The sequence below is a fragment of the Euprymna scolopes genome, chromosome 45 (assembly GCF_053919585.1).
Source record: "Euprymna scolopes isolate OS-2025 chromosome 45, ASM5391958v1, whole genome shotgun sequence".
Classification (NCBI taxonomy): Eukaryota; Metazoa; Mollusca; class Cephalopoda; order Sepiida; family Sepiolidae; genus Euprymna; species Euprymna scolopes.
Genome location: NC_136526.1, coordinates 37,784,966 through 37,807,970, shown reverse-complemented (window position 1 = coordinate 37,807,970; position 23,005 = coordinate 37,784,966). Strand labels below are relative to the sequence as shown.

Below are 23,005 nucleotides of genomic sequence, written 5' to 3'. Positions count from 1 at the left end.
TGCTAGCATACTAATATTTTTTTTTGGGGGGGGGGTTAAGTAAGGAAAACTTTTCTTAGAACTGCACGCCTGTGGAACTCTGTTCCGTCTGCCTGCTTCCCACCTGACTACAACTTGGATGTCTTCAAGCCCAACAAATACCTAATGAACCGCCCCCTTAAGTAAACACTTCATCAAATCTCCACACTAACATACTGTACTTGCAATAACCCTTATCCCTGAGTGGCTTCCGGGCCTTGATAAGTGGTGACCACCGCGTAAAAAACCAAAAAAACATGTCATCTTACGCTGTCTGAGATTAGCTGGCATCCCAGGTGGTGTTTCGTCGTTTATAACGTCCTTCACCCCGCAGCGTGACTCTTTCATTTTTGCTTGCGTTTCTTTGTCAAAAATTCCTGTCACTTCTAATCCTGCAAATAATTGAAATTGTCTGTACAAGACGAAAAAAAAAATTCATCAATAAAAAATAAATAATGAATAAATGAATAAATAATAAGTAAAAGATAAATAAATAAATACCGAATAATTAAATAAATATGAACAAACATATAAATAAATAACAACAATAAATCATTAAAATAAATAAAATAAATAAATAAATTAAAAATAAGTAAAAACAAACAAATAAATAAACAAATACACGAAAACAATAAATAGGAAATTAAATTAACAAAATTAACTAATTAAAAATATAAGTATGAATAAATACTAAAAGATTAATAAATAAATAAATACAAAATAAATAATTAAAAATTATTAAATAAATAAATAAAAATAGTAAATAAATTAAATAAATGAGAAGAATAAATAAATAAATAAATAAAATAAAAATAAATAATCAATACAATTAATTAAATAAAAATATAAATATAATTAAAAATATAAATAAAATGAATAAATAAATAACAGTAACGATATATTAAAAAACGGATACCAGCATTGGCACCGGTAAATAAAAACAATAAATAAGTATAAACAAATAAATAATAAAAAGAATTATTTAAGTAAGTAACTGAATAATAAAAAATAAAAGCATAAGTAAATAGATAAATAACAGCAACGATATATTAAAAAAACGTATACCAATCGTGGCATCAGCTTCGGCAGATACCCCAGAGGAATTGTTGTGAAATTTCCAGAAAGATGGAAATAAAGAAGAGAGAAAGCACCAACTAGACCTCTACTGGATGAGTACGAGAGTAGTGGAATGTTGGGCAGACTTATTGGCACTCAGATTCCAGAGAAAAGCAGGGATTGTTACTTGTAAGAAATAATGATAAACGGCTGTTGAGATAACGCAAAATGATATGCAATGATTATTGAAAGATGTGGACGGTGTTGAAAATCTGGAAAGATTTGTTATTGCTCAAGTTCCGGGGAATACTAACAGTTATTATCAGTGAGCAATCACTTATGGTGACTGTGTGAAAACTCCTAGTGAATCATCATCATCATCATCATCATCATCATCATCATCATCATCATCAACAACAACTACTACTACTACTACTACAATAACAACTACAACAATAATAACACTAATAATAATAATAATAATAATAATAATAATAATAATAATAAAACACATAATAATTATAGCAATAATAATAATAACAACAATAATAATGATAATAACAATAATAATAAAATTAATAATAATAATAATAATAAAATAATAATAAGAAGAAGAATAAAATAATAATAAAAATAATAATAATAAAATAATAACAATAATAATAAAAAAATTATAATAAAATATTAATAAAAACAAGAAGAAGAAGAAAAAATAATAATAAAATAATAACAATAAGAAAAATAAAATAAAAATAAAAATAATCAAAAGAAGAAGAAGAATACAAATAATAATAATAATAAATTAATAATAATAATAAAAATAAAAATAATAAACATGATAAAAAAAAATAATAATAAATATAATAATAATAAAAATAATAATAAAATAATAATAATAACAATAATAATAAAAATAATTAAAATAATAATAATAAATAAATGAAATAATAATAATAATAAATAATAATAAAAATAATAATAACAATAATAATAATGATAATAAAATAATTAAGATAATCAATAAATAAATAAAATAATAATAATGATGATAATAATAAAATAATAAAATTATAATAATAATAATAATAAAAATAATTTAAATAATAATAATAAATACATAAAATAATAATAATAATAATAATAAAATAATAATAAAAAATAATAATAATGATGATAATAATAATAATAAAAATATTAATAACAATATTATTAATAATAATAATTAAAATAATAATAATTACAAATAAATAATAATAATAATAATAATTACAAATAAATAATAATAATAATAATAATAATAATAATAATTACAAATAAATAATAATAATAATAATAATTACAAATAAATAATAATAATAATAATAATTACAAATAAATAATAATAATAATAATAATAATAATAATAATAATAATAATAATAATAATAATAAAGAAAGTCAAGCTAACACCAATAATAGTATGAGCGCTAGGAACAATACCAAAAAACTTTGGAAAATAATAGGCGAGATTGGAATCAGTGGAATGGCTTAGAAGAACGGGTGACAATAATAAAAATGGTTGAAATTTCAAAAGAAAACCGTGAGTCTGAAAGCTAATATACATATGATCTACCGGCGCAAGCCGAGCACCGAGAAACTACTTAAACGGTAAAACACAAAGAAACACGACTTGGGATTCTAAAAACTGAAACAGTAGAATTATATAATTGTCGGTTAGTCCCCCGTTACTTTTTTTTTCTGATTTTTATTTTACGCCACCATATAAAACGGAGTGTCAAGGAGGATGAAAACACCAAGAAGAGAAAGCACTAACCAGACCGCCACTAGATGAATGCAAAGAGGACTGGGACCTTTCAGAGGCTTCTTACTACCTAAATTCCAGTGAAGACCAATGGTCGCTACCAATGAGAAATCAATGGTTGATGACTGTCGCGATAAGGCAAATTCATTCGCAAAGATTGTTGAAAAAGATGGAGAATACTGGAAATTGAGAAGACTTGTCACTCAAATTTCAGGGAACACCACAGCTTTTTTTAAAGAGAATTCTCAGGTGATGACCTGTATGAAAGGTCCGAGTGAGTAAATAATAATGCCACTCTTTGAAATGTGTTTACTTAAAATTGTATCGTTTGAATTGACAGCGAAATATGACTTGACTTTGGAACAATTCATTTGAAAATGTGTCAAATATTTCTTATTCAAATGATATCAGAAAACCACTTACGCTTGAAAGTATCCTGTACCTCTACCAAGCCACAATTTGCCCATGTACGAGAGGCGTGCCATAAGTAATGCCCCTGGCCCCCTTTCCATAGCAGTAGAACAACGAAACTTGGCACAGTTATTAGTCTTTCTCCACATAGGAACCACTCAGAGTTATGCATTTCTCCCATCGTTCGATGGTTGATCCTCCAACCACGACGTGACTTCAGAAATCAAGGCTGCATCATCTGAGAAACGCTTTCCTTTCAAAAAACAATTTCATGACTGGGAAGAGGTGAAAGTCAGAGGGCGCAAGGTCAGGAGAGTAGGGAGGATGGGGGTGATTTCCTAACCACACGCCTATGCTGCTGATCTGGCGACATGCGAGTTGTGGACCGGAGCGTTGTCCTGCAGGAGGAGGGTATCTTTGATGATCTTGCCCCGCCTCTTGATTTTGATAGCTTCCCTTAATTTCCTCAAAAGTGAATCATAATAGGCTCCTGTAATTGTGGTACCCTTTGCCAGGAAATCTGTCATCACTACTCCGTCCTGGTCTCAGAAGACTGTGAGCATGACCTTGCCAGCGGAGGGCTGCACCATTGCCTTCTTTGGAGGTGGTGAGTCCAAGTGCTTCCACTGCATTGACTGGGCTTTGGTCTCTGGATCATAGTGATGGACCCAGGTTTCATCCTGTGTAATCAGTCTTTTGAAAAACTTTGACTCATCTTCTTGACACATCTCGAAATTTATCCTTGAGCACTTGACGCGTTCTCGCTTCTGGAATGGTGTGAGCAACCTGGGAATCCATCTGGCAGACATCTTATGCATATGCAAATGGTCATGAATAATAGTTTCCACAGACCCTGTAGTAATCTTGACATCTTGGCTATTTGGCGAATAATAATGCACCAATCTTCCAAAATGACAGCCTCAACTTGACGGACAGATGCCTCATCAATGGCAGAAGGGGGGGGCGACCAGGTCTGGGAGCTGTTTCCACAGACTTCCGGCCATGTTTGAATTCACAATGCCAGCGTTTTACAAGGTCATATGATGGGGCATTATCACCATAAGTTTCTTTCATTTCATCAAAAGCCTCTTGTGTGTGTCCTTTCAAATACAAAAACGGATCACTGCTCGACATTCAAGAAGCTCAGTTCAAACACCTGTAAAGCAGAAACCACAATTAGTTCAGAGCTGTAATTTGCTACATGACCCGTAGAGATATAACTCATTGCATATGCAAATTTTCAGCTAGATCAGACAACTGGAAGTGGGTCAGGGATATTACTTATTGCACGCCCCTCGTATGGAGTACTGCTGTCACATTTGGGCTGATGCATCTGCTACTAGTCTATCGCTCCTGGACAGGTTCCAGAAGAGAGTCGCCATCCTGATAGGTCCCGAACTGTCATCTAAGCTTCAGCCCATGTCCCATCGACGAAATGCTGCACCCTTCTGCCTATTTTACAAGTATTTTACTGGTGGACGCTCTGACGAACTACTACAAGCCCTTGTACCCCCTCGACGAAAATACCCCCGACAAACCTGACAAGCAGAGAAGTGCCTCCTCTACACAGAAGAGATCTCCAGATGTACGAAGGCCTTCTACTCCAATAGCTTATTCCCAAGAACTACTAGACTTTGGAATTCTCTTCCGGTTTCCTGCTTCTCCAACTGTACTGACATGCAGTTCAAGTGTAATGTGAACAGACATCTTGCTGTTAAACTCCCTGCGTAGTAACCCTGCAACCTGGTCCCTAATAGTATCCCCTCTCCTACATCAAAATGGCAATGTGCCTTGTTTGGGGTGAAAATGTAATTTAAAACAAAAATCACCAGTCACCCTCTTTGCTAAGTAAATGAACTCATTATTCTTAAAAGCTAATAAAAATACGGACAAGTGCTTTAACGTTTTTTTATGGGGGGTTACTTGCCTCCACACGAGGGCAGAGTTGGACACAAGAACGTTTTTTTAATGCGGTAGAAAACCAGCTCCACAAAAAGGGGCATTCTGAATAAAAAATATTAAAATGCAAAATAAAATTTAAAATACCAAAACAAAAAGATATATCAGTCATGAAGGACTTCTCCTTCATTAATCGAGATCAAAAAAGTTTAGCGCCGCGTCAGAACAGATACTACACTTTGGTCTTGTATACATAGTTTATTGTCGGTAAAAATTTACAATTTAATGTTGAAAAAAAAACAATAAAAAAAGAAAAAAATCACAAACAAGAAAGTTAGGCATGAATCCCTACAAGGAATTGGGGGAGGAGGAAGGGTGCAGGGTCTTTCTATTGTCTATACAATTTGTGAAATTATTTTTGACTGACACCATTTACCACAATACCGCATTCACTCCGTGGAGTTAAGCCTACTTAATAAATGAATTCCCCAGCGTTTTTGTAAAAATTATGTACATGTATGTTTGTATATATATGTTATGTTTGCAGGTTGAAACAAGTAACGTACAAAGCAATACAAATGACGACTCAACAAACAAAGGTAGGTCAAGTAAGAAGTGTATTAGGAAAAGGTATATTTACAGGATATTTACATAATGGTGTCAAATAAGAGAGTCTTTGCTGTAGAAACATATCTGCTCTCGGCGGCCTTCGGTGGCTTCTGGTGAACACACACTCAGACTAACTGAGTCTTCCTATTTATGTGTAATTACTATCCACATATGCAAATGAATGTGTGCCACCACAATATATACAATATTTTTTGTATATATAAACAAAAACAGAAAAAAAGTTCATCCATTTTTTTTCGATGCCTTAACATTATTATACAGGTACTATTTGTTATACAGACAATTTTGTACAGATAATAATTATTATAAATATACTAATTACTAGCAGGCCGTCCGGCGTTGCCCGGTCGTGAAATATGATTGAATATGGTATTTTAATTCATGAAGATAGTATTTTTAATTATAGAGCATGTTGCAATTTTTTAAAATATAATTAGAGTAGGTATTTATTTGCTTCTCCGCGTAAGTAAAATATGACACAAGGTCAGTTTTATGTGGAGTGAAGAGGGAGGGGGAGGGGAACGGGGAGTGGTATATAGAGTTGCCCCTACATGGACTACGAACCAATTGCCAACAGGGCAGTGGTCTCAAAGTGCAGCACCTGTCGGAACAGGGTATTTATTTGCTCGCCCACCCAGCAAATTAAGCACAGTGCCGAATTTTAATCTAAGGAGTGAAGGAGAAATGGGGACCAACTCCCCGGGGAGTAGGGAAGCTGGATAGTGACAATTGGTATGAAGGGTTGCTACTACATTGACCAAGGTCTTATATGTGGGGTTGCCCCCACATATGGACTTTGCTTGAAGTATCTGCCGGAACAGATGGTATTTATTTGCTCCCCCACCGAGCAAATTAGGCACAAGGCCGATTTTTAATGTGAGAAGTGAAGGGAGGGGGAAGGGAAAAAGGGGACCAGCTCCCGAGAGGTGGGAAATGGGAGCTGGTTAAAGGTCAGTCATGTGGGGTTGCCCCCACATCTGGTCTTTGCTAGTCATAGCTAGTCATAGCTTGCAGTATCTGCCGGAACAGATACTACATTTTGATCTCAGCCAAAAGGCCGACAGGACGTTTGAAGATTCTACTTATAAACACTGTTGATAGGAACTGATCAATTAAATGGAGCCACGTTCTGCTAGCAGCCAATCAGAAACTACAATTGCTCCATAAAAATATTTTATGTTTCAGCATTCTCGTACATGATTTTTCGTGTCCGACACGACAAGGAATTTGCTCTCCGTCTGCAGACTTTTACAATCCTACACTTCTGCAGAATACCTAACGGAAAGCCTATTCTTCGTCTTCGTCTCGGCTTTTATAATTCACAGTTTCTCTCATTGACGACGGCCATTTTGTTAGTATTTATTTGCTTCCTCACGAAAGCAAAATGTGACACAAGGTCGTTTTTAATGGCGGGGGTGGAGGATAAACCAGCTCCCCGAAAAGAAGGCAAAAGGGGCACTCTGGTAGGGACCAAAAATAACGACGGCCATTTTGTTTGAAACAAGGAAGTTTGAAGTTTCTATTTATAATAGACACTGGCAATAGGAAATGACCAATCAAATGGATGTCCTGGATATGAGCTTAAACTATATCCGATGGTGAGGCCCCAGCTTGCGGGCTTTGGGGAGTGTGGAGCCACCCTTTAATTGCCATTGCTCCCAGGTCCACTCTGACCCGGAGTGATAGTACCTGTTAGGGTCTTAACTATGGGTTGAATAGAAACCAATTTGAAAAAAAATATATATTTATATTCTTTTAAAGACATTTTCTTCAAAGCACTGGATTCGGCATTAAATAACCTGAAAAGGGTTGATATGCCGTAAAACAACTAACCAAAAACAATAAAATGGAGTCAAGTTCTGCTAGCAACCAATAAGAAACATAAATTGCTCCATAAAAATATTGAATCTTTTAAAATTCCCGCACATATTTTGCGTGCCTAACACAAGAGTTAGTTTTCTCTACTTCTGCAGACTTTTACAATTCGATACTTATACAGATAGACGACCCAACGGAAAGCACTATTCTTCGTTTTTGTCTTGGTTTCTCTGATTGACGACTGCCAAGATTTTTTTCTGAACAAGATTTTCTTTCTTTTCTTCTGAAGCCAAAAATAGCCTACAATTCAAAAGAGCTAATTCTCTATTGATTATTATCTCTATCTATCTATTCTATCTATCTATCTTCTTTCTATTCTTCTTCTATCTTCTATCTTCTTCTATTCTTTCTTCTTCTATTCTTCTTCTATTCTTTTTCTTCTATCTCTTCTTCTCTTCTCTATCTCTATATAAATAAAATGAACTCATTTTTTCCCGTCGGATTTTGACCTTAATAGGATTAAAAATCAAGATATTTCATGCAAATATAATATTCACAAACGGCAGAACAATATCTGAGGTGTGTTATAGGCTTATTATTTCTCAAATTCCTCGATAATCTTAGATTTCTATACTTTTTCTGCTGAGAAGTCACGGCCAAAATCGGTTAAGATCAATGGAAGTGGTAAAATATTTTCTCTCTAATAAATTCCTCCCTCCCCCCCTGCCACCACTTAACACCGTTCGGGGATCGTTCACAAGGAACAGTTGAGAAGAGAACACCGGTTTGGCTTCGTAGTTCTTTCATGTGAAGTTATTTAAAATCACTAAACTAAGCTGCAGTGCTCTGTGGCGTAATGGTTAGCGTGCTGGACAATTCACATTATATTTTCACGTTCGCGCCGACCTACCGTAGTCTTTTTTTTTTTTCCTAAACAACTGGAATGGACTTTTCTTGGTGGCCGAACTGTTAACGTTGCAGATGTTTTTTGGGGTTTTTTTTCACACTTTATTTTCCTACTTTTACTCATGACTCCGGGTTTGATACTTCCTACTTACCTACCATAACATTTTTTAAAACTTCCCCCCCCCGTCCCGGAAACAAACACTCGGGCAACGCCGGGTACCCCCGCTAGTATTATATATTATATATTATATATACCCAATATATAGCAGTGCTTTCAAAAGTTTTAAAAAATACAACTTTGCATGCCATCAGCTAGACTCGAAACCAAAACGTTTATTTTCCTCCGGTATTCTCTACGAACCGACGTAAAAACATGCACATCAAAGCTTTATAAATCGATACAGGTAAACGAATAAATATATATTTGGCAGTGCGAACATAATATCTGGTTTATCGTAGGTCGATAAGAAAACAATATCGGCTTTTATTAGGCTAGTAGTATCATAATGGTGTTTATTATGTTGGTAGGAAAATATCTTTCAGTGTAAAACTTTCTTCCATTTAACACAGCTAATTTCATGAATTTGTTTCCGAAAAGTTATGCAGTAAAAATTAATAAAAATTTTATTATAGAAATTCGAAAGCTAAATAATTGTTTTCCTCTCCAAAATAAATTATTTATTTGTCTTAAAGATTAAAAAAGCTTTCGACTCAAAAAAAAATCTTCATCAAGTACTGCAAATTTATCATCTTTTATTTGGAGATATAAAATCCCTCGAGGATAACAATCTGTACAGCTGTTAGTCATGGTTGCTTTAAATGTCTCTTGTGCTAAACGTGGCCCCGTAGCACGAGTTAATAAGAAAAGTATTTGCACCTGGAAAACATCGGTTTGCATTTGAATTATCTTATAGGAACTAGCCCGGATGCCAGGTGCTGCCCGGGTGTTCGAAGGTGTGTGCTGAGCAAAAAAAAAAATATAAAAATAGTGGTAGTAGGCAGTCAGGCTCGAACCCGTACCGCAAAGGAGGTTAGTTGGTTGCTTTTGTTTTACGGCATATCAACCCTTTTCGGGTTATTTAATGCCGAATCCAAAGATTTTGAAGAAAAAAAATTTTTTAATAGAATATATTTGTTGTTTTCGCGTCGGTTTCTATTTAACCAATAGTTGGGACCCTAACAGGTACTACCACTCCAGATCAGAGTGGACCTGGGAGCAATGGTAATTAAAGGGTGGCTCCACACTCCCCAAAGCCCACAAGCTGGGGCCTCACTACTGGATATAGTTTAAGGTCATATCCAGGACCCCCATTGAGGGACTTTTACCCTCTGCAGGGGGGCAGTCGGCGTATTCTAATGCCCCACCGACAGGGCCCGCAAAGGAGGAAAAGAACGTGAAAAAAAGTTACGTCTCTGCTGTTGCGCCCATCGCCAAATCCGGAGTGATATATATTTAAGCTACGGCTAGTCAATCGAAAAGAGGGGATGACTTTCGAAAATATCGACGAAAAAAGCGACCCCTCCCTGTAGAAAAGTTGAGGGTGAAGGAGTTAATGTTTTTAGCCATTTTTTTTATATTTGTCGTCCGACGAGTCCATCTTCAAAACGATACCGATCTCATGAAAATCCGTGGCTTCTGTCGAAAGTTTTAGGCATACATACACACATACATACATACATACATACATACATATAAACAGACAGGTTAGATTTATAGTATAGACTAGCGAGGGGTACCCGGCGTTGCCCGGGTGTTTGGAGGTGTGTGTGGGGGGGGGGTTAAAAAAAGTAAATATGAGGATCGAACTCGAACCGTTGAGACAAAGTTGTAAATTAAAGTGTGAAAAAAAAAAAAAAACGTGCGACGTTAACCATTGCCCCACCGCAAGATGCTAACAGAAGCACGTTTGAATTTATTTAATTACTTGGATTTAGCAGGTGCTCGTTTTAATGAGTTAATGAGGTCAAATTTGACTGCGGGATGGTATTCATTTACTGCTGAACGCTCCCCCCCAAGATGTTATAGGAAACAGACTAACCCACATGCGGCAAGCGACAAATATTGAATATTTATCTTCTCGAAATCGAGCAAATTAAATAGACAGGCGAGCTTCGTTGTTAACTGTGAGATATTACGATTTATATGTGATATAAAAAGTTTTTAAAAGTTGTGACGCGACCGACCGCTTCTCTGAAAAAATCTTTTTGTCGACACACAGAAAAAGCGAACACACATACATACATTTTCGCTTTTATATATATAGATTAGAAAGCCAAATAACGAGAAAAACACCAAAAAATATCGTTTCGGGGATTTTCAATTTGTATACTATGATTCAAATACGAAAAAATGTTTTCCAGGGACATACAGAGGGGTTCTAGGGATGCCCAAGCACCTGACTTTTTTTCGTCTGTTTTAAAAGTGTCCTTTTCAGAGGAATGTATTGTATACCAGTGCTCAACCATTGCTATATTTTCGCCTTTTTCTTTTTTTCTTTTTTTAGCCGTTTTCTTTTCACTTGAGCCTTTTTGCACGTCACTGATGTCTTCCAAGTGTAACTACTTTTATTATTCATACAAATTACTATTAAACTGTTTCATAGGAGTTTCCAAATTTTCTTTCGCTTACTATTTCCACATAGTCTTGTTAATTTGTGAACTTGAAACTTTGAGTTAATACGTTCCTGTGAAAACTTACTTGCTTTGGAGAGTGAATAGATAAACGATTTAGCTGGAATCGTCTTCAACTTCACTCATCTTAAAATGTAAGTAATATCCAGGGCTGTGACAACAGCATATTTTTTTTCACTGTTTTTACTCTTATGTATATATCCGACACAGACACATTTAATCAGCCGAGAACCCTATCACTCTATATAAAATCATATAAGATATAAACGGATATATACTCGAGAGTTAAAACAATGAAAAGAATATGCTGTTGTCCTAGTCCTGGTAATATCTATCTAAAAAAAAAGTATGCATTCGGGTGGAATATATCTTTTCTAGTAAATGTTTATATAATATTCTTGTTCCTTTATTAATTAGTTCGTACGTTATGCTTTGACAAACAAGATTGAATTCAATTTTTGAAAACCAAACTGATTTTAAAAAAGAAAAAAATTCCCATAATTTGGCTTTTTAAAACATGTGAGAGTTACCTCCCTTTGATGAAGCTTCGTTTTCGAATATCGTTTTTAATAATGATATATGACCATTGTTGTTGTATTGTAAAAAGAAACAGGGCAAACAAACAAACAAACAAAAAAAAGAAGTGCATTGGCTTTCAAGAGGTGTTGGACTTAAAGAGTAAATTAGAGGTTGTCTCTTACAATATGGTTTTATTATTTGTATTAAAAAAAAAAAGTTTTTATATTCAATTTTCACCCCAAACAAGGCACAGTGCCACTGAAGCAGGGGCTACTATCAGGGACTTAATTAGCGGGGTCATTATGAAGGGAGATGAGTAGAAAGATGTTTGTTAACATTACACTTGAACTTCTGCATATCATTGCAGTTGGGAAAGCAGAATCCCGGAAGGGAGTTCCAAAGACCCGCAGTTCTGGGGACGAAACTATTGGAGTAAAAGGCTTTCTTACACCTAGGGATCTCTACTGTAAAGGGATGAGACTTAGTAGCTTGTCGGGGGTAGTTACGTCGGGGAGGTACAAGTGTTTGCAGTTCGTCAGAGCATTCACCATTAAAGTATTTGTAGAACAGGCAGAGGGATGCAACATCTCGTCGATGGGACAGAGACTGAAGCCTAGATGACAGTTCAGGACCTATCAGGTTGGCGACTCTCTTTTGAACCCTGTCCAGGAGCGAGAGACAAGCACCAGCCCAGATGTGACAACAGTACTCCATACATGGGCGAATGGTGGCCTTATAGAGGTATAGGATACTGTCAGGCGTAAGTAGTTTTCTAGCACGGTAGAGGGAGCCAACCTTCCTTGCAGCAGCCTTGGCAATGCTCTCAATGTATCTATTCCAGTTCATATTCCCTGTAAACGTTAGGCCGAGGAGTTTAAAAGAAGTACTTTCAGGCAATGTGTTCTTGGCCATTGCTATTGGTGGTAGAGAAGGTTTCTTGTAGTTATTGAAGGAAACAAGTTTAGTCTTAGCAGCATTGAATGTGACCAACCATTTTTGTCCCCATTGAACTATGTACCACAATATCACTTTCTGACAATTTATTAGTACTTATTAAGTTATCTCATTTGGAAATGTTCATAAACTGATATTGTGTACGTGTTATTCGTTTTTTTGTTAAAAAAACAACATTCTTTACCATATCCAGAAAAATATAAGCTTTATCAAAACATATTTTTTGATTAAATATATTGACGATTCCGTGAAATTTCCACGGGTTCTGCTAGTAAGAAATAAGACGAGATTTACTCGATTCTATATTGTTTGTTTGTTTGTTTGTTTGTTTGTTTTTTTCTGCAATTAATTTCTTTACCTGATCGCAGTATTTATATCTTCAGGACTTCTGTCGTCTCCACGATTTGATCCACCTTTTGGTAAATAGCCGTATTTTTCCAGAAATCCCTGATAAAAATAAATAAATAAATAAATAAATACATTCAATATCTTATGGTAGAGGCATCCTGTAGGAGTGGAAGCTATTTTACTATTGTACTAGCCTGGATATCCGGCGTTGCTCGGGTGTTTGGAAGTGTGTGTTACCCCCCCCCCTAAAAAAAAGTGGTAGTAGGCAGGCAGGTTCGAACCCGTACCGCGAAGGAGGAAAAGAACGTGAAAAAAATGACGTCTTTGCCATTGTGTTCATCGCCAAACCGGGAGTGGCAAAGGTTTAAATTAAGGCTAGTCAATTGAAAAGCGGGGATGACTTTCAAAAATATCGGCGAAAAAGCGACCCCTCCCTGTAGAAACGTGCACAGTTGAGGGTGAAAGAATTAATGTTTTTAATCAATTTGTCGATTTTTCGAAGAGTCGAGCTTCAAAACGATACCGATCTCGTGAGAATCCGTCACCTCTGTTGAAAGTTTTAGGCATACATACATACATACATACATACATACATACGTACATATATAATATATACATACATATATAATGATGATTGCAACGTCTTGTCAGATGAGTGTCACTCCCTCAGACATTTAAAATCCATGAGCCCAAATGCCTGAGGGAGTATCTATACAAAGATGATGTTACAGAGTCTTAGCTTTGTACGACAGCTAAGTCTCTCTCTCTCGGTTCAAAATGTTGAGATCCAGCAACAAGCAAGAGCAAGATAGCCAGCAACAAATTAAACTGCAGACCAGCTTAATGCTCTTTATGGTTTTTTAAATCAGAGATTTGCTTCTCCTAGAAAGGTTGCCTTCACCACGGCTTACGGGAGCCCTCTCCACCCCAAATAAATACATACATATATAATACATACATACATACATACATACATACATTTAAACAGACAGGTGAGATTCATATTATAAATGGATGTCGTTCCAGAAAAACGAAAAGCTAACCATTGCAAGGAGCTAACAAGAACAAAAGATGATGAACGCAGAGGTAGGGCATACCTATTTACTGTAGCCTTTAACATAGCAAGGATATAGAAAGGGGGGAACAGTCAGTAGAAAGAGGGTTTAACAAGCCAGCAGTTCTTGGAGAGAAACTATTGGGATAGAAAAATGTTTTATAATGCATTTTGTGAACAGCGAATCGATAAAAACGAGCCAAAAGGAGCTTCAACAAGGGAAACTGATAAAATCACACAATTTTGAAAAATACATGTTATAACATTAATTAAAGAAGAGACTGTGTCTAGCAACATTACGTCTGCTAAGAGAGACAGTGCAGAAAAGAAGAAAGGTTTAAATTACAGATGCGAAACTATGGCTCGATCACAATTGTATGAGAAAATTTAAGGCATACTTAAGAGATAGATATCCAACAGAGAATATATACATATACATATATATATACATACATACATATATGTATATTTATATATATATGTATATATATATATATATATGTATATATACATATATATATCTTCTATATATCTATAAAAACAGAGATGTGTGTGCCACAGACGATTTCTGATTGGTTAATCCAATAATCACATCTCCTAAAAAAGTATAGTTCTTACGCTCTTAACTTTACCATAAAATATTTTGGTCTTATTTATTGTCCATCTTGGAAGGGTTTAATTTTTTTCTAACTTTCCATTTACAAATTAGAAAAATACGAAAGTTACAGACATCACAATCCAACCTCTGACTCAACGTCCGCCATTAACACAAGAAAGCAAACGCTGGAGAGATTATTAGTACTACTACTACTACAAACATTACCGCACGAAAACACGCGCACACACGCACACACACTCACGTCCACTACCGTCCTTGGCTACGTCACGTTGTTATGGCAACACGATAAATACACAGTAAATTTGATTTTCTTCATTTCTACGCAAATATTACGCAAATATAAATCATATAGAATATCTGTATGAATATAATTACACGTAATAGTTAAATAAAGATGATCATCGTATAAGAGAACCGAAAAAAAAAACTAATAGGGAATTTGTATAAAGTTGTATTTTCTTTATAAATAAATAGAAAAAAGGGGTGTTGATAAGACTATCGATACTTATACAGTTTAGTGACGACATTAAAAAATGGAAATATTGAAAAAAAATTTTATTGTCCGTAACTGTTATAGACTGAAGTTCTCCGAAAAAAAATTCTTACAGCGAAAAACAATTATTTATCACGACGACGTCAACGTGGCCATTTTGGAAATGTACCTAGCAGAATACCTCCATTTTAGCCCAAATTTCGCAATCTAGCCTTTTTTTTTCTCGCCATATTGAGATGCGCACAACACATCTGAAATTTTTATACGTTTTTTTTTTTTTTTTTTTAATCTGCAATTTTTTTGCGTATTTTTTTTTTATAAATAAGAATACTATTGAATATGCAAAGAAATTGAAGAATGCAAAGAATTGAAGAATTTTTATACGAGATTATTTTCGAAACATGCTCAGTTGGACATGCATGGATAACTTCGAAACTTCGTTTATTTACGTCTGTTACAAATTAGAAAAAAAAAAACACCCCAAAAATGGCATCTGTCTTCGCAAAAAAAAAAAAAAAATCTCATTCTGGGGGGGGGAGGGCTAGATTGGCCTAAACTGGAGGTATTCTGCTATGTACGGCAGTTACCTGCCCTTGGGTACTGCAATAACATTTCCAAAATGGCCACGTTGACGTAGCCGTGACAAATCATTGTTTTTCGCTGTAAAAAAAAAACTACTTGATCAAATGAAGTGAAATTTTTTTTCGGAGAACTTCAGTCTATAACAGTTACGTACAATAAATTTTTTTTTCAATATTTCCATTTTTTAATGTCGTCACTAAACTGTATAAGTACCAGACTATCAATACACACAAAAAATATAGATTTATTTTTGGGTAAAGTTCCCCCGGGTTTTCCTTTCACTTCAGTAAATAATGGTCTTTTGTTTAATATATGACGTACTATTATCCTTATATATATGATGTTTATGTTTATATATATGTATAAGTGATAGTATCTCTGTGTGTCTGTGTGTCTGTGTGCATTTTCCTGCGCTAAAACTGTCAATTTTAAGCCTACAGATTCGAAATTTGATATACAGGGTACTGAGATTTGGGAAAATCGATGTGATAGGTTTTCGACAAAAATTTGGCGATTAAGTGGTCAATATTCAACAATTAGACCTTTGAGAACTCTACCAAACTCCTCCTACAATTTAAGGTCTGAACACGTGATATTTTATATATAGATTCCTTGGACATGGATCTAACTTATTGACTTTACTTGATCCCTAAACAATAAATGTTAAGAGGTCATAATAGGGGTCAAAGTTTAAAAAAATTTACCGTTTTTTTTCCTCAGCATACACTTCAAAACACCTGGGCAACGCCGGGCACCGATTGCTAGTATATGTATAAATATATATGTATATATACATATCTATATATATACATATATATATGTGTATATATATGTATGTATATACATATATGTATATATATATACATATATATATATGTATTTGTGTATATATATGTATATATATATACATATACATATGTGTATATATATGTATGTATATACATATATGTATATATATACATATATATATGTATTTGTGTATATATATGTATATATATGAAGGCTTCCATCAGTCTTGACAGACTATGGATACCCACTGTAAGGGTGCCTGCGCGTGAAATTTGTGTGGCAAGACTTGCGCAACCTCTAACCACGCCTCTCCTGAGTCAACATTGTTGCATACCAGTGGCAAGTTGAGGTACAAGACGACTGGAAACAATGCCGAGATAAGCGGAGAGCACATACAGCGCCTAGAATTCCCAAATGGTCACCCATCTGGTATTAGCCAGGCTCAACGTTGCTTAACTTCGGTGATCTGACGAGAACCGGTGTGTCAACGTGATTATGTTTAGGCACAGATAAAGAGTGGGGGGAATTATTGATAGTGTTTACAGACAGATATACATATACATATGTACATATATATATGTACATATATATATGTATTTATGCATGTATATATGTATATATATCCATATATATATACATATATATACACACATGTATATAGACATATGTGTATATATATACATATATATACATACATATGCATATATATACATATATATATATACATATATATTATTTTTAAAATGTAATTATCCACTGACACGTGTTTCGTCGTCTACGACTCATTAGAGTGGCTGTATCTAGCGAGATTCTAAATCGGGACGCAACGGTAATGAGCCTAAACCCTTACCCCTGGACCATCTCGCCGACTGTCTGGATATATCGCGATTTCCTTAGATGTTGTTTTGTTTTGGTTTTAGCGATATGTTTTGAATGAATTCAATCATTTACGAAAGTGCATTTTTTACCTAAATGCGAGTTGGGAATAACTTTCCCTTTTAACCAATTTGGTACCCCCACATGGGGAACTGTATATATATATTATTTTTAAAATGTAATTATATATATATATATATACATATATATATATACGTATATATATAATATATATACATATATACATACATATATATGAATACATATATATGCATATATATATATATATATACATATATACATATATATATATATATATATATATATATATATATATATATATATATATACATATACATTCAGCAGAATCACCAGAGAAGATCTACAGGCAGTATCTGCAAACGTTGTTAAACGTGCCCATAAATGCATAGATGTCAAGAGAGAGAGAGAGAGAGAGAGAGAGAGAGGGGGGGGAGAGAGAATAAATTACAAAAAACTATATTCCAAAATTCATGATGTTGACTGTTTTATAATTTATTCCTTTCATTCGGTTGACATTGTTTCATAGCGCAAGGACATAATAGTTTAACTGATTGATATAATAAAGTGATTTATTCTGCGCTATGAAACAAATACAGTCAAGAATTGTAAATGTCAACTGAATGAAAGGAATAAATTATAAGATGGTCAACATCATGAATTCTGGAATATACTTTTTGGCATTCATTCACTATATTGCTATGTAATTACATTGAGCTTCTTAAATAAGGATTGGTATATATTATAAGAAAATATATTTCTACAGAAATATATATATAAATATATATATATATATATATATATTTCTACAGAAATATATATATATATTTATATATATATATAATTTAAAGGAGATTAGAACAATAGTCTAAAGAGATGAGTGTATTTCAATGTAACAGTGAAATTACTAGTTTAATTAAAATACAGGAAAGAGAAAGTGCTCGTTGTAATTTAGATATATAATAAGCTCGATAGGTAAATATCCTAGAGCTAATTCAATATTAAGTAATGTGATTGATAATTTAAAATTTGAAAATCAAATTATAATTAAATTAAAAATCCGTTTCATAAGAAGGAACAACAACAAAATCAATTATCTGTACGATCGTTTCGGAAAACAATGCTTTTTATTGTGGTAGACATAAAGTTACGTACAATAATTACATATAGTTTTTTTTATAAGCAAGGTCTCCTCGTCAGCAAATTTTGAAGGGTTTTTATTAAATTTAAAAGACACCATAAATAAACCTAGCATTAAAAGTAAGGCAGATGTATCTGAAAAAAAAATTGAAATAAAAGGTCTGGATTTAAAATTTATAAGAAAATTAATATGAGTTAGAGATAGAAAAGAAATAGAGTGAAATATAGATTTAAATTTAAATTATAAGTTTCCTTTAAGTACCACATTTATATGAAAAAATAGACACACACACACACACACACACACACACACATATATATATATATATATATATATATATATATATATATATATATATATATATATATATACATAGGCATACAGGTATATATATAAAAAGGCCAGAAGAATAGATGGTCGAAACTTTGTGGCACAACTAAAAAAGATGAGAATACTAGTCTGCAATAAATAAATTAATTAATAATACTCATCTTAATAATGAATTCTGATTGATTAAATGAGAGTTGTTTGATTTAATTCTGGCTTTTATAGAAGTTAAGAAATGGACTTACCGTATAGTCTGCACAAGATGTAGCAAATACCATCGCCATGACGACGAATCTGACCAACCTCTTATGTTCCATTGTCCTCCGTTAGATATAATTTGACTTTAGTGACTGCAGGTGGATATAACCTTTTTTTTTTTTTAAATCACGTTCGGATCTCGTTAATAACGAGAATTTGACTTTTTTGTTCTATTTTTTTCTCGGAATTAAATTCAGTATAAATATTAAATTGTATTAAATTCAGTATAAATATTAAATTGTATTAAATTTAGTATAAATATTAAATTGTATTAAATTTAGTATAAATATTAAATTGTATTAAATTCAGTATAAATATTAAATTGTATTAAATTTAGTATAAACGTTATGTTCACTATTTATCTCTTTAGTCGTTATGAGATTAACACAAATGAATAGACGGATTAACTGTTAATGAATTGGTCGATAGCTTGAATGATTTGTTATATTAAAAAGAGGGTCTCCTTTCTGTTTGTTTTTATCGTTTTTATAGGAGTTTAATAAATAATAGTGTTCGTTTTTGTTCGTTGTTTTGTGTGTATGTTTTTTTTTGTTTTTTCTTTTGTTTGTTTGTTTTTTTTGTAAGCAAACTTTAGCTCGTTTTCGCAGTGCTTAAATGAACGAATAAATTAGGGATATGAATTAAATATTAATAAATAATTTGTTAAATAAATAGCGTTTTAACAAGCATGGTTTGAATACACGAGCGTTTATCTGCCGTCGACTCGTTGACACTTGCTTTCCTCTAGTCTCAACATGCGTCCCGTTTCGCTCTGGCACGATCAACGAATGTGGCCTCTTATATGACGTCTTCGCCTCGAACGGATCTACTTAATTAAGTAATCGCGCAAGCCGCACCTAATCGCGATTTCCTCCTTGTAAATCATACGACAAAGACAAGAACAAAAAAAAAACATCCTCTGCAAAGTTATGGGAAATTATTTCTGATAATGGGCTTGCGGTTGGCATTCCTTTTGAAACATGTTCTGCGGGATTAACCAATGATTCGAAACAAATGTCTTTTAATGGTTTTCAGCAGTCGACAGAAATCACTCTTTTTTCTTTTTTTTTTTACAAAGGAATCACCACTTATCAAGGCCCAGAGGCCACTCGAGGATAAGGGTTAAAGGCTGTACAATGGTCATAAGGACAATATCATAGTAATCGTTAGAAGAGTAAATTTGGCAAATTGGATTAATTAAGGGGAACGGTTCATCAAGAACTTGTTTACATTGGACTTGAATTATAGTCAGATCGAAAGCAGGTAAACGGAAGAGAGTTCCACGGGTGTGCCCTTCTAAAAAAGAAGCTTCGTTCATGAAATCTATGTTTAGGTTTAGGCAAAGTGGGGGGAATTATTGATAGTGGTTACAGACAGACGAGTTTCTCGTGAACGTTTGGCGAAGGGGGGACCATAGGTTGGAGCTCAGACGAGCACTTGCCATGAAAATAACGATAAAACAGACAGGCTCGCAACGCCTCTTCTGTGAGAAACAGGTTGCAGGGACGGGAAAAGGGCATCCCCCACTAGACTACGAAGTCTATCCGAACTCTGTCAAGGCAGCATAAGCTGTCTTCCTAGCAACTCCTGCCCAGATGTGACAGCAATGCTCCATCCTTTCTAGGCTCTTATAAAATTGCATCAGCAGGTAGATATCTACTGAATCGATAGAAGGATCCCATCATTTTTCCAGCGACATTGGCAACGGATTTGATGTAAGTATTTCATTTTAGATCAGAAGTAAAGGTCAAGCCCAGAAGCTTGACAAAACATCGAGCCTCCCCAATAAATATTCAATTTTGTTTTACCCTTTTTTCAGCCCCCAAATAATGCATATTGCCTCTTAGACGAAAGAGGCAATCTGGGGAGTTGAGCAGCGAGATAGTTGTCCACATTACATTTAAACTTCTGCATGTTAAGACAATCAAGAAAGCAGGGAACAGGAAGGGAATTCGAAAGTCTAGTTGTTTAAGAGAAGAAACAGTTATTCACCCCAAACAAGAAATATCCTCACTCGTATGTAAGGGGCTACTATTTGGAATCATGTCTAACAGGATACCATTGAATTGAACAGCAAGATGTCTGTTCACATTACATTTAATTTTTTGCATGTCCAGATCGTTTGGGAAACAGGGAGCAAGGAGAAAATTACAAAGTTGAGCAGTCCAAGGGAATAAACTATTTGAGTAGAAGAGTTTTCAGTGCCTTAGCTATATCTGGAATGATGAGGTGGGATTTTGCTATTTGTCAGGTTGGTCGAAAATGTATATGTCGATGGGGGATCTTGAGTTGGAAGCGATGTTTAGTTTCAGAAGAGTGTCCGATGGTTAGTTATTCTTTGAGATGATGAGTTTTTAGTAGTCAGTTGTTTTGTACAGGTTCCTGACTTTATAATTTTGTAGCCAAAGAGCAAAAAAGATTCTTCCCGTGGTGACACGAAGAAAACATATGCAACGTTGTTAAAGAAAAGGTTTAATTTTTATGGGGCAATTCTGGCTTCCGATTGGTTGATAACAGAACGTGTATTAATTTGATTCGTCAGTTCATAGCAGCAGCATTTATAAATAGAATCTCCCAACTGTGAGAGACCATCCCCCCCATTATCAGTTAAAAATATTGCAATAAGGGATAAGTGCTAAGAGTTCCTCAGAGCAAGAACAACTAAAAAGAAAGAAAACTATTTTTTTTTAAATTATGGGGGAAAAACTGGTGCTTGTCCATTTATGTTACCGCGCTATTTTTTAAATAGTATTTTCAAGTTAAATGGAATGATTTATATCAGGTGCTGAAAACAATCAAAATAACTTTGTTTCAATTCCAGGGTTAATCCCAAATAACATTTCAAAAAGAATGTCAACCACAAGCCCATTATCAGATATATGTTCGGTACATGTGCATCTATGTTACCGCGGTGAAATAATGACTTTATTATTTAGAAACCCATTCTTAACATAGGAAGGGGAGAGTGTTTTGTACCTATTCTGTACTTTCGCCCAACAATTTAATAAACAAAAACATAAAAATTCAATTTAACTTGAAGATCTTATTTAAAACATAGCACCTGCACCCGTTTTTCCTCGTAATTTCAGTTTGCCTCAAACTCTACTTTGGACCTAGCAAACCGCTCCCTCCCTGATTTTCCCTTCCGTGGCAGAAACCACACTATATGATTTGAAAATAACCCCCCCCCAAGTACATGATATCATAAATAAATAAAAAAAACTTGGACGCGTCAAAGACATGTGGACCTGATCTCATCCCGGTTGTACTATTAAAAAATTGCTTCGCTGAAATTGCTCCAAACTTTTCAACAAATGCATTAACGAATCATGCTTTCCTGATTGCTGGTAAACTTAAACGTAAAGACCTTATCCTGCCTTGATAGAGTTCAAAATAGACTTCGTAGCCTCGTAAGGATGTCCTTTACTCTTCCCTGCAACCTTTTTCTCATAGAAGAGATGTTGCGACTTTGTCTCTGCTTTATCGTTATTTTCATGGCAAGTGCTCGGCTGAGCTCCAATATATAGTCCTCCCCCTCGCCAGACTTTCACAAGAAACACCCGTTTAGCAGAAAACAATAACAATAATTTCCCCCACTCTTTATCTGTGCCTAAACCTAAACGTACATTCCATGAACAAAGCTTCTTTCTTAGAACTGCACGCCTGTAGAACTATCTTCCGTTTTCCTGCTTTCCAGCTGACTACAATATGGTCTTCAAGTCTAACGTAAACAAGTTTTTGATGAGCCGTTCCATATAAGTTAACAAATTTACCGAATTTCCATTATTAACGATTACTATATTGTCCAATTTCTACTATACAATCTATAACCCTTAT

The 23,005-nt window shown here is 34.3% G+C and overlaps 1 protein-coding gene across 1 annotated transcript in view; it reads right to left on the bottom strand.

Annotated features, from left to right (window-relative positions):
• Nucleotides 1–19,982, bottom strand: part of LOC145269456 (matrix metalloproteinase-19-like) — a 50,711-nt gene extending 30,729 nt beyond the window's left edge. The window contains exons 1-3 of the mRNA XM_080125131.1: nt 19,156–19,982; nt 13,001–13,089; nt 288–430 (exon numbers count right to left, since the gene is read on the bottom strand). Coding sequence (XP_079981257.1) covers nt 288–430; nt 13,001–13,089; nt 19,156–19,227 — 304 coding nt within the window. The 5' untranslated portion in view covers nt 19,228–19,982. The remainder of the gene's footprint in view (nt 1–287; nt 431–13,000; nt 13,090–19,155) is intronic.
• Nucleotides 19,983–23,005: the final 3,023 nt, after the last annotated feature.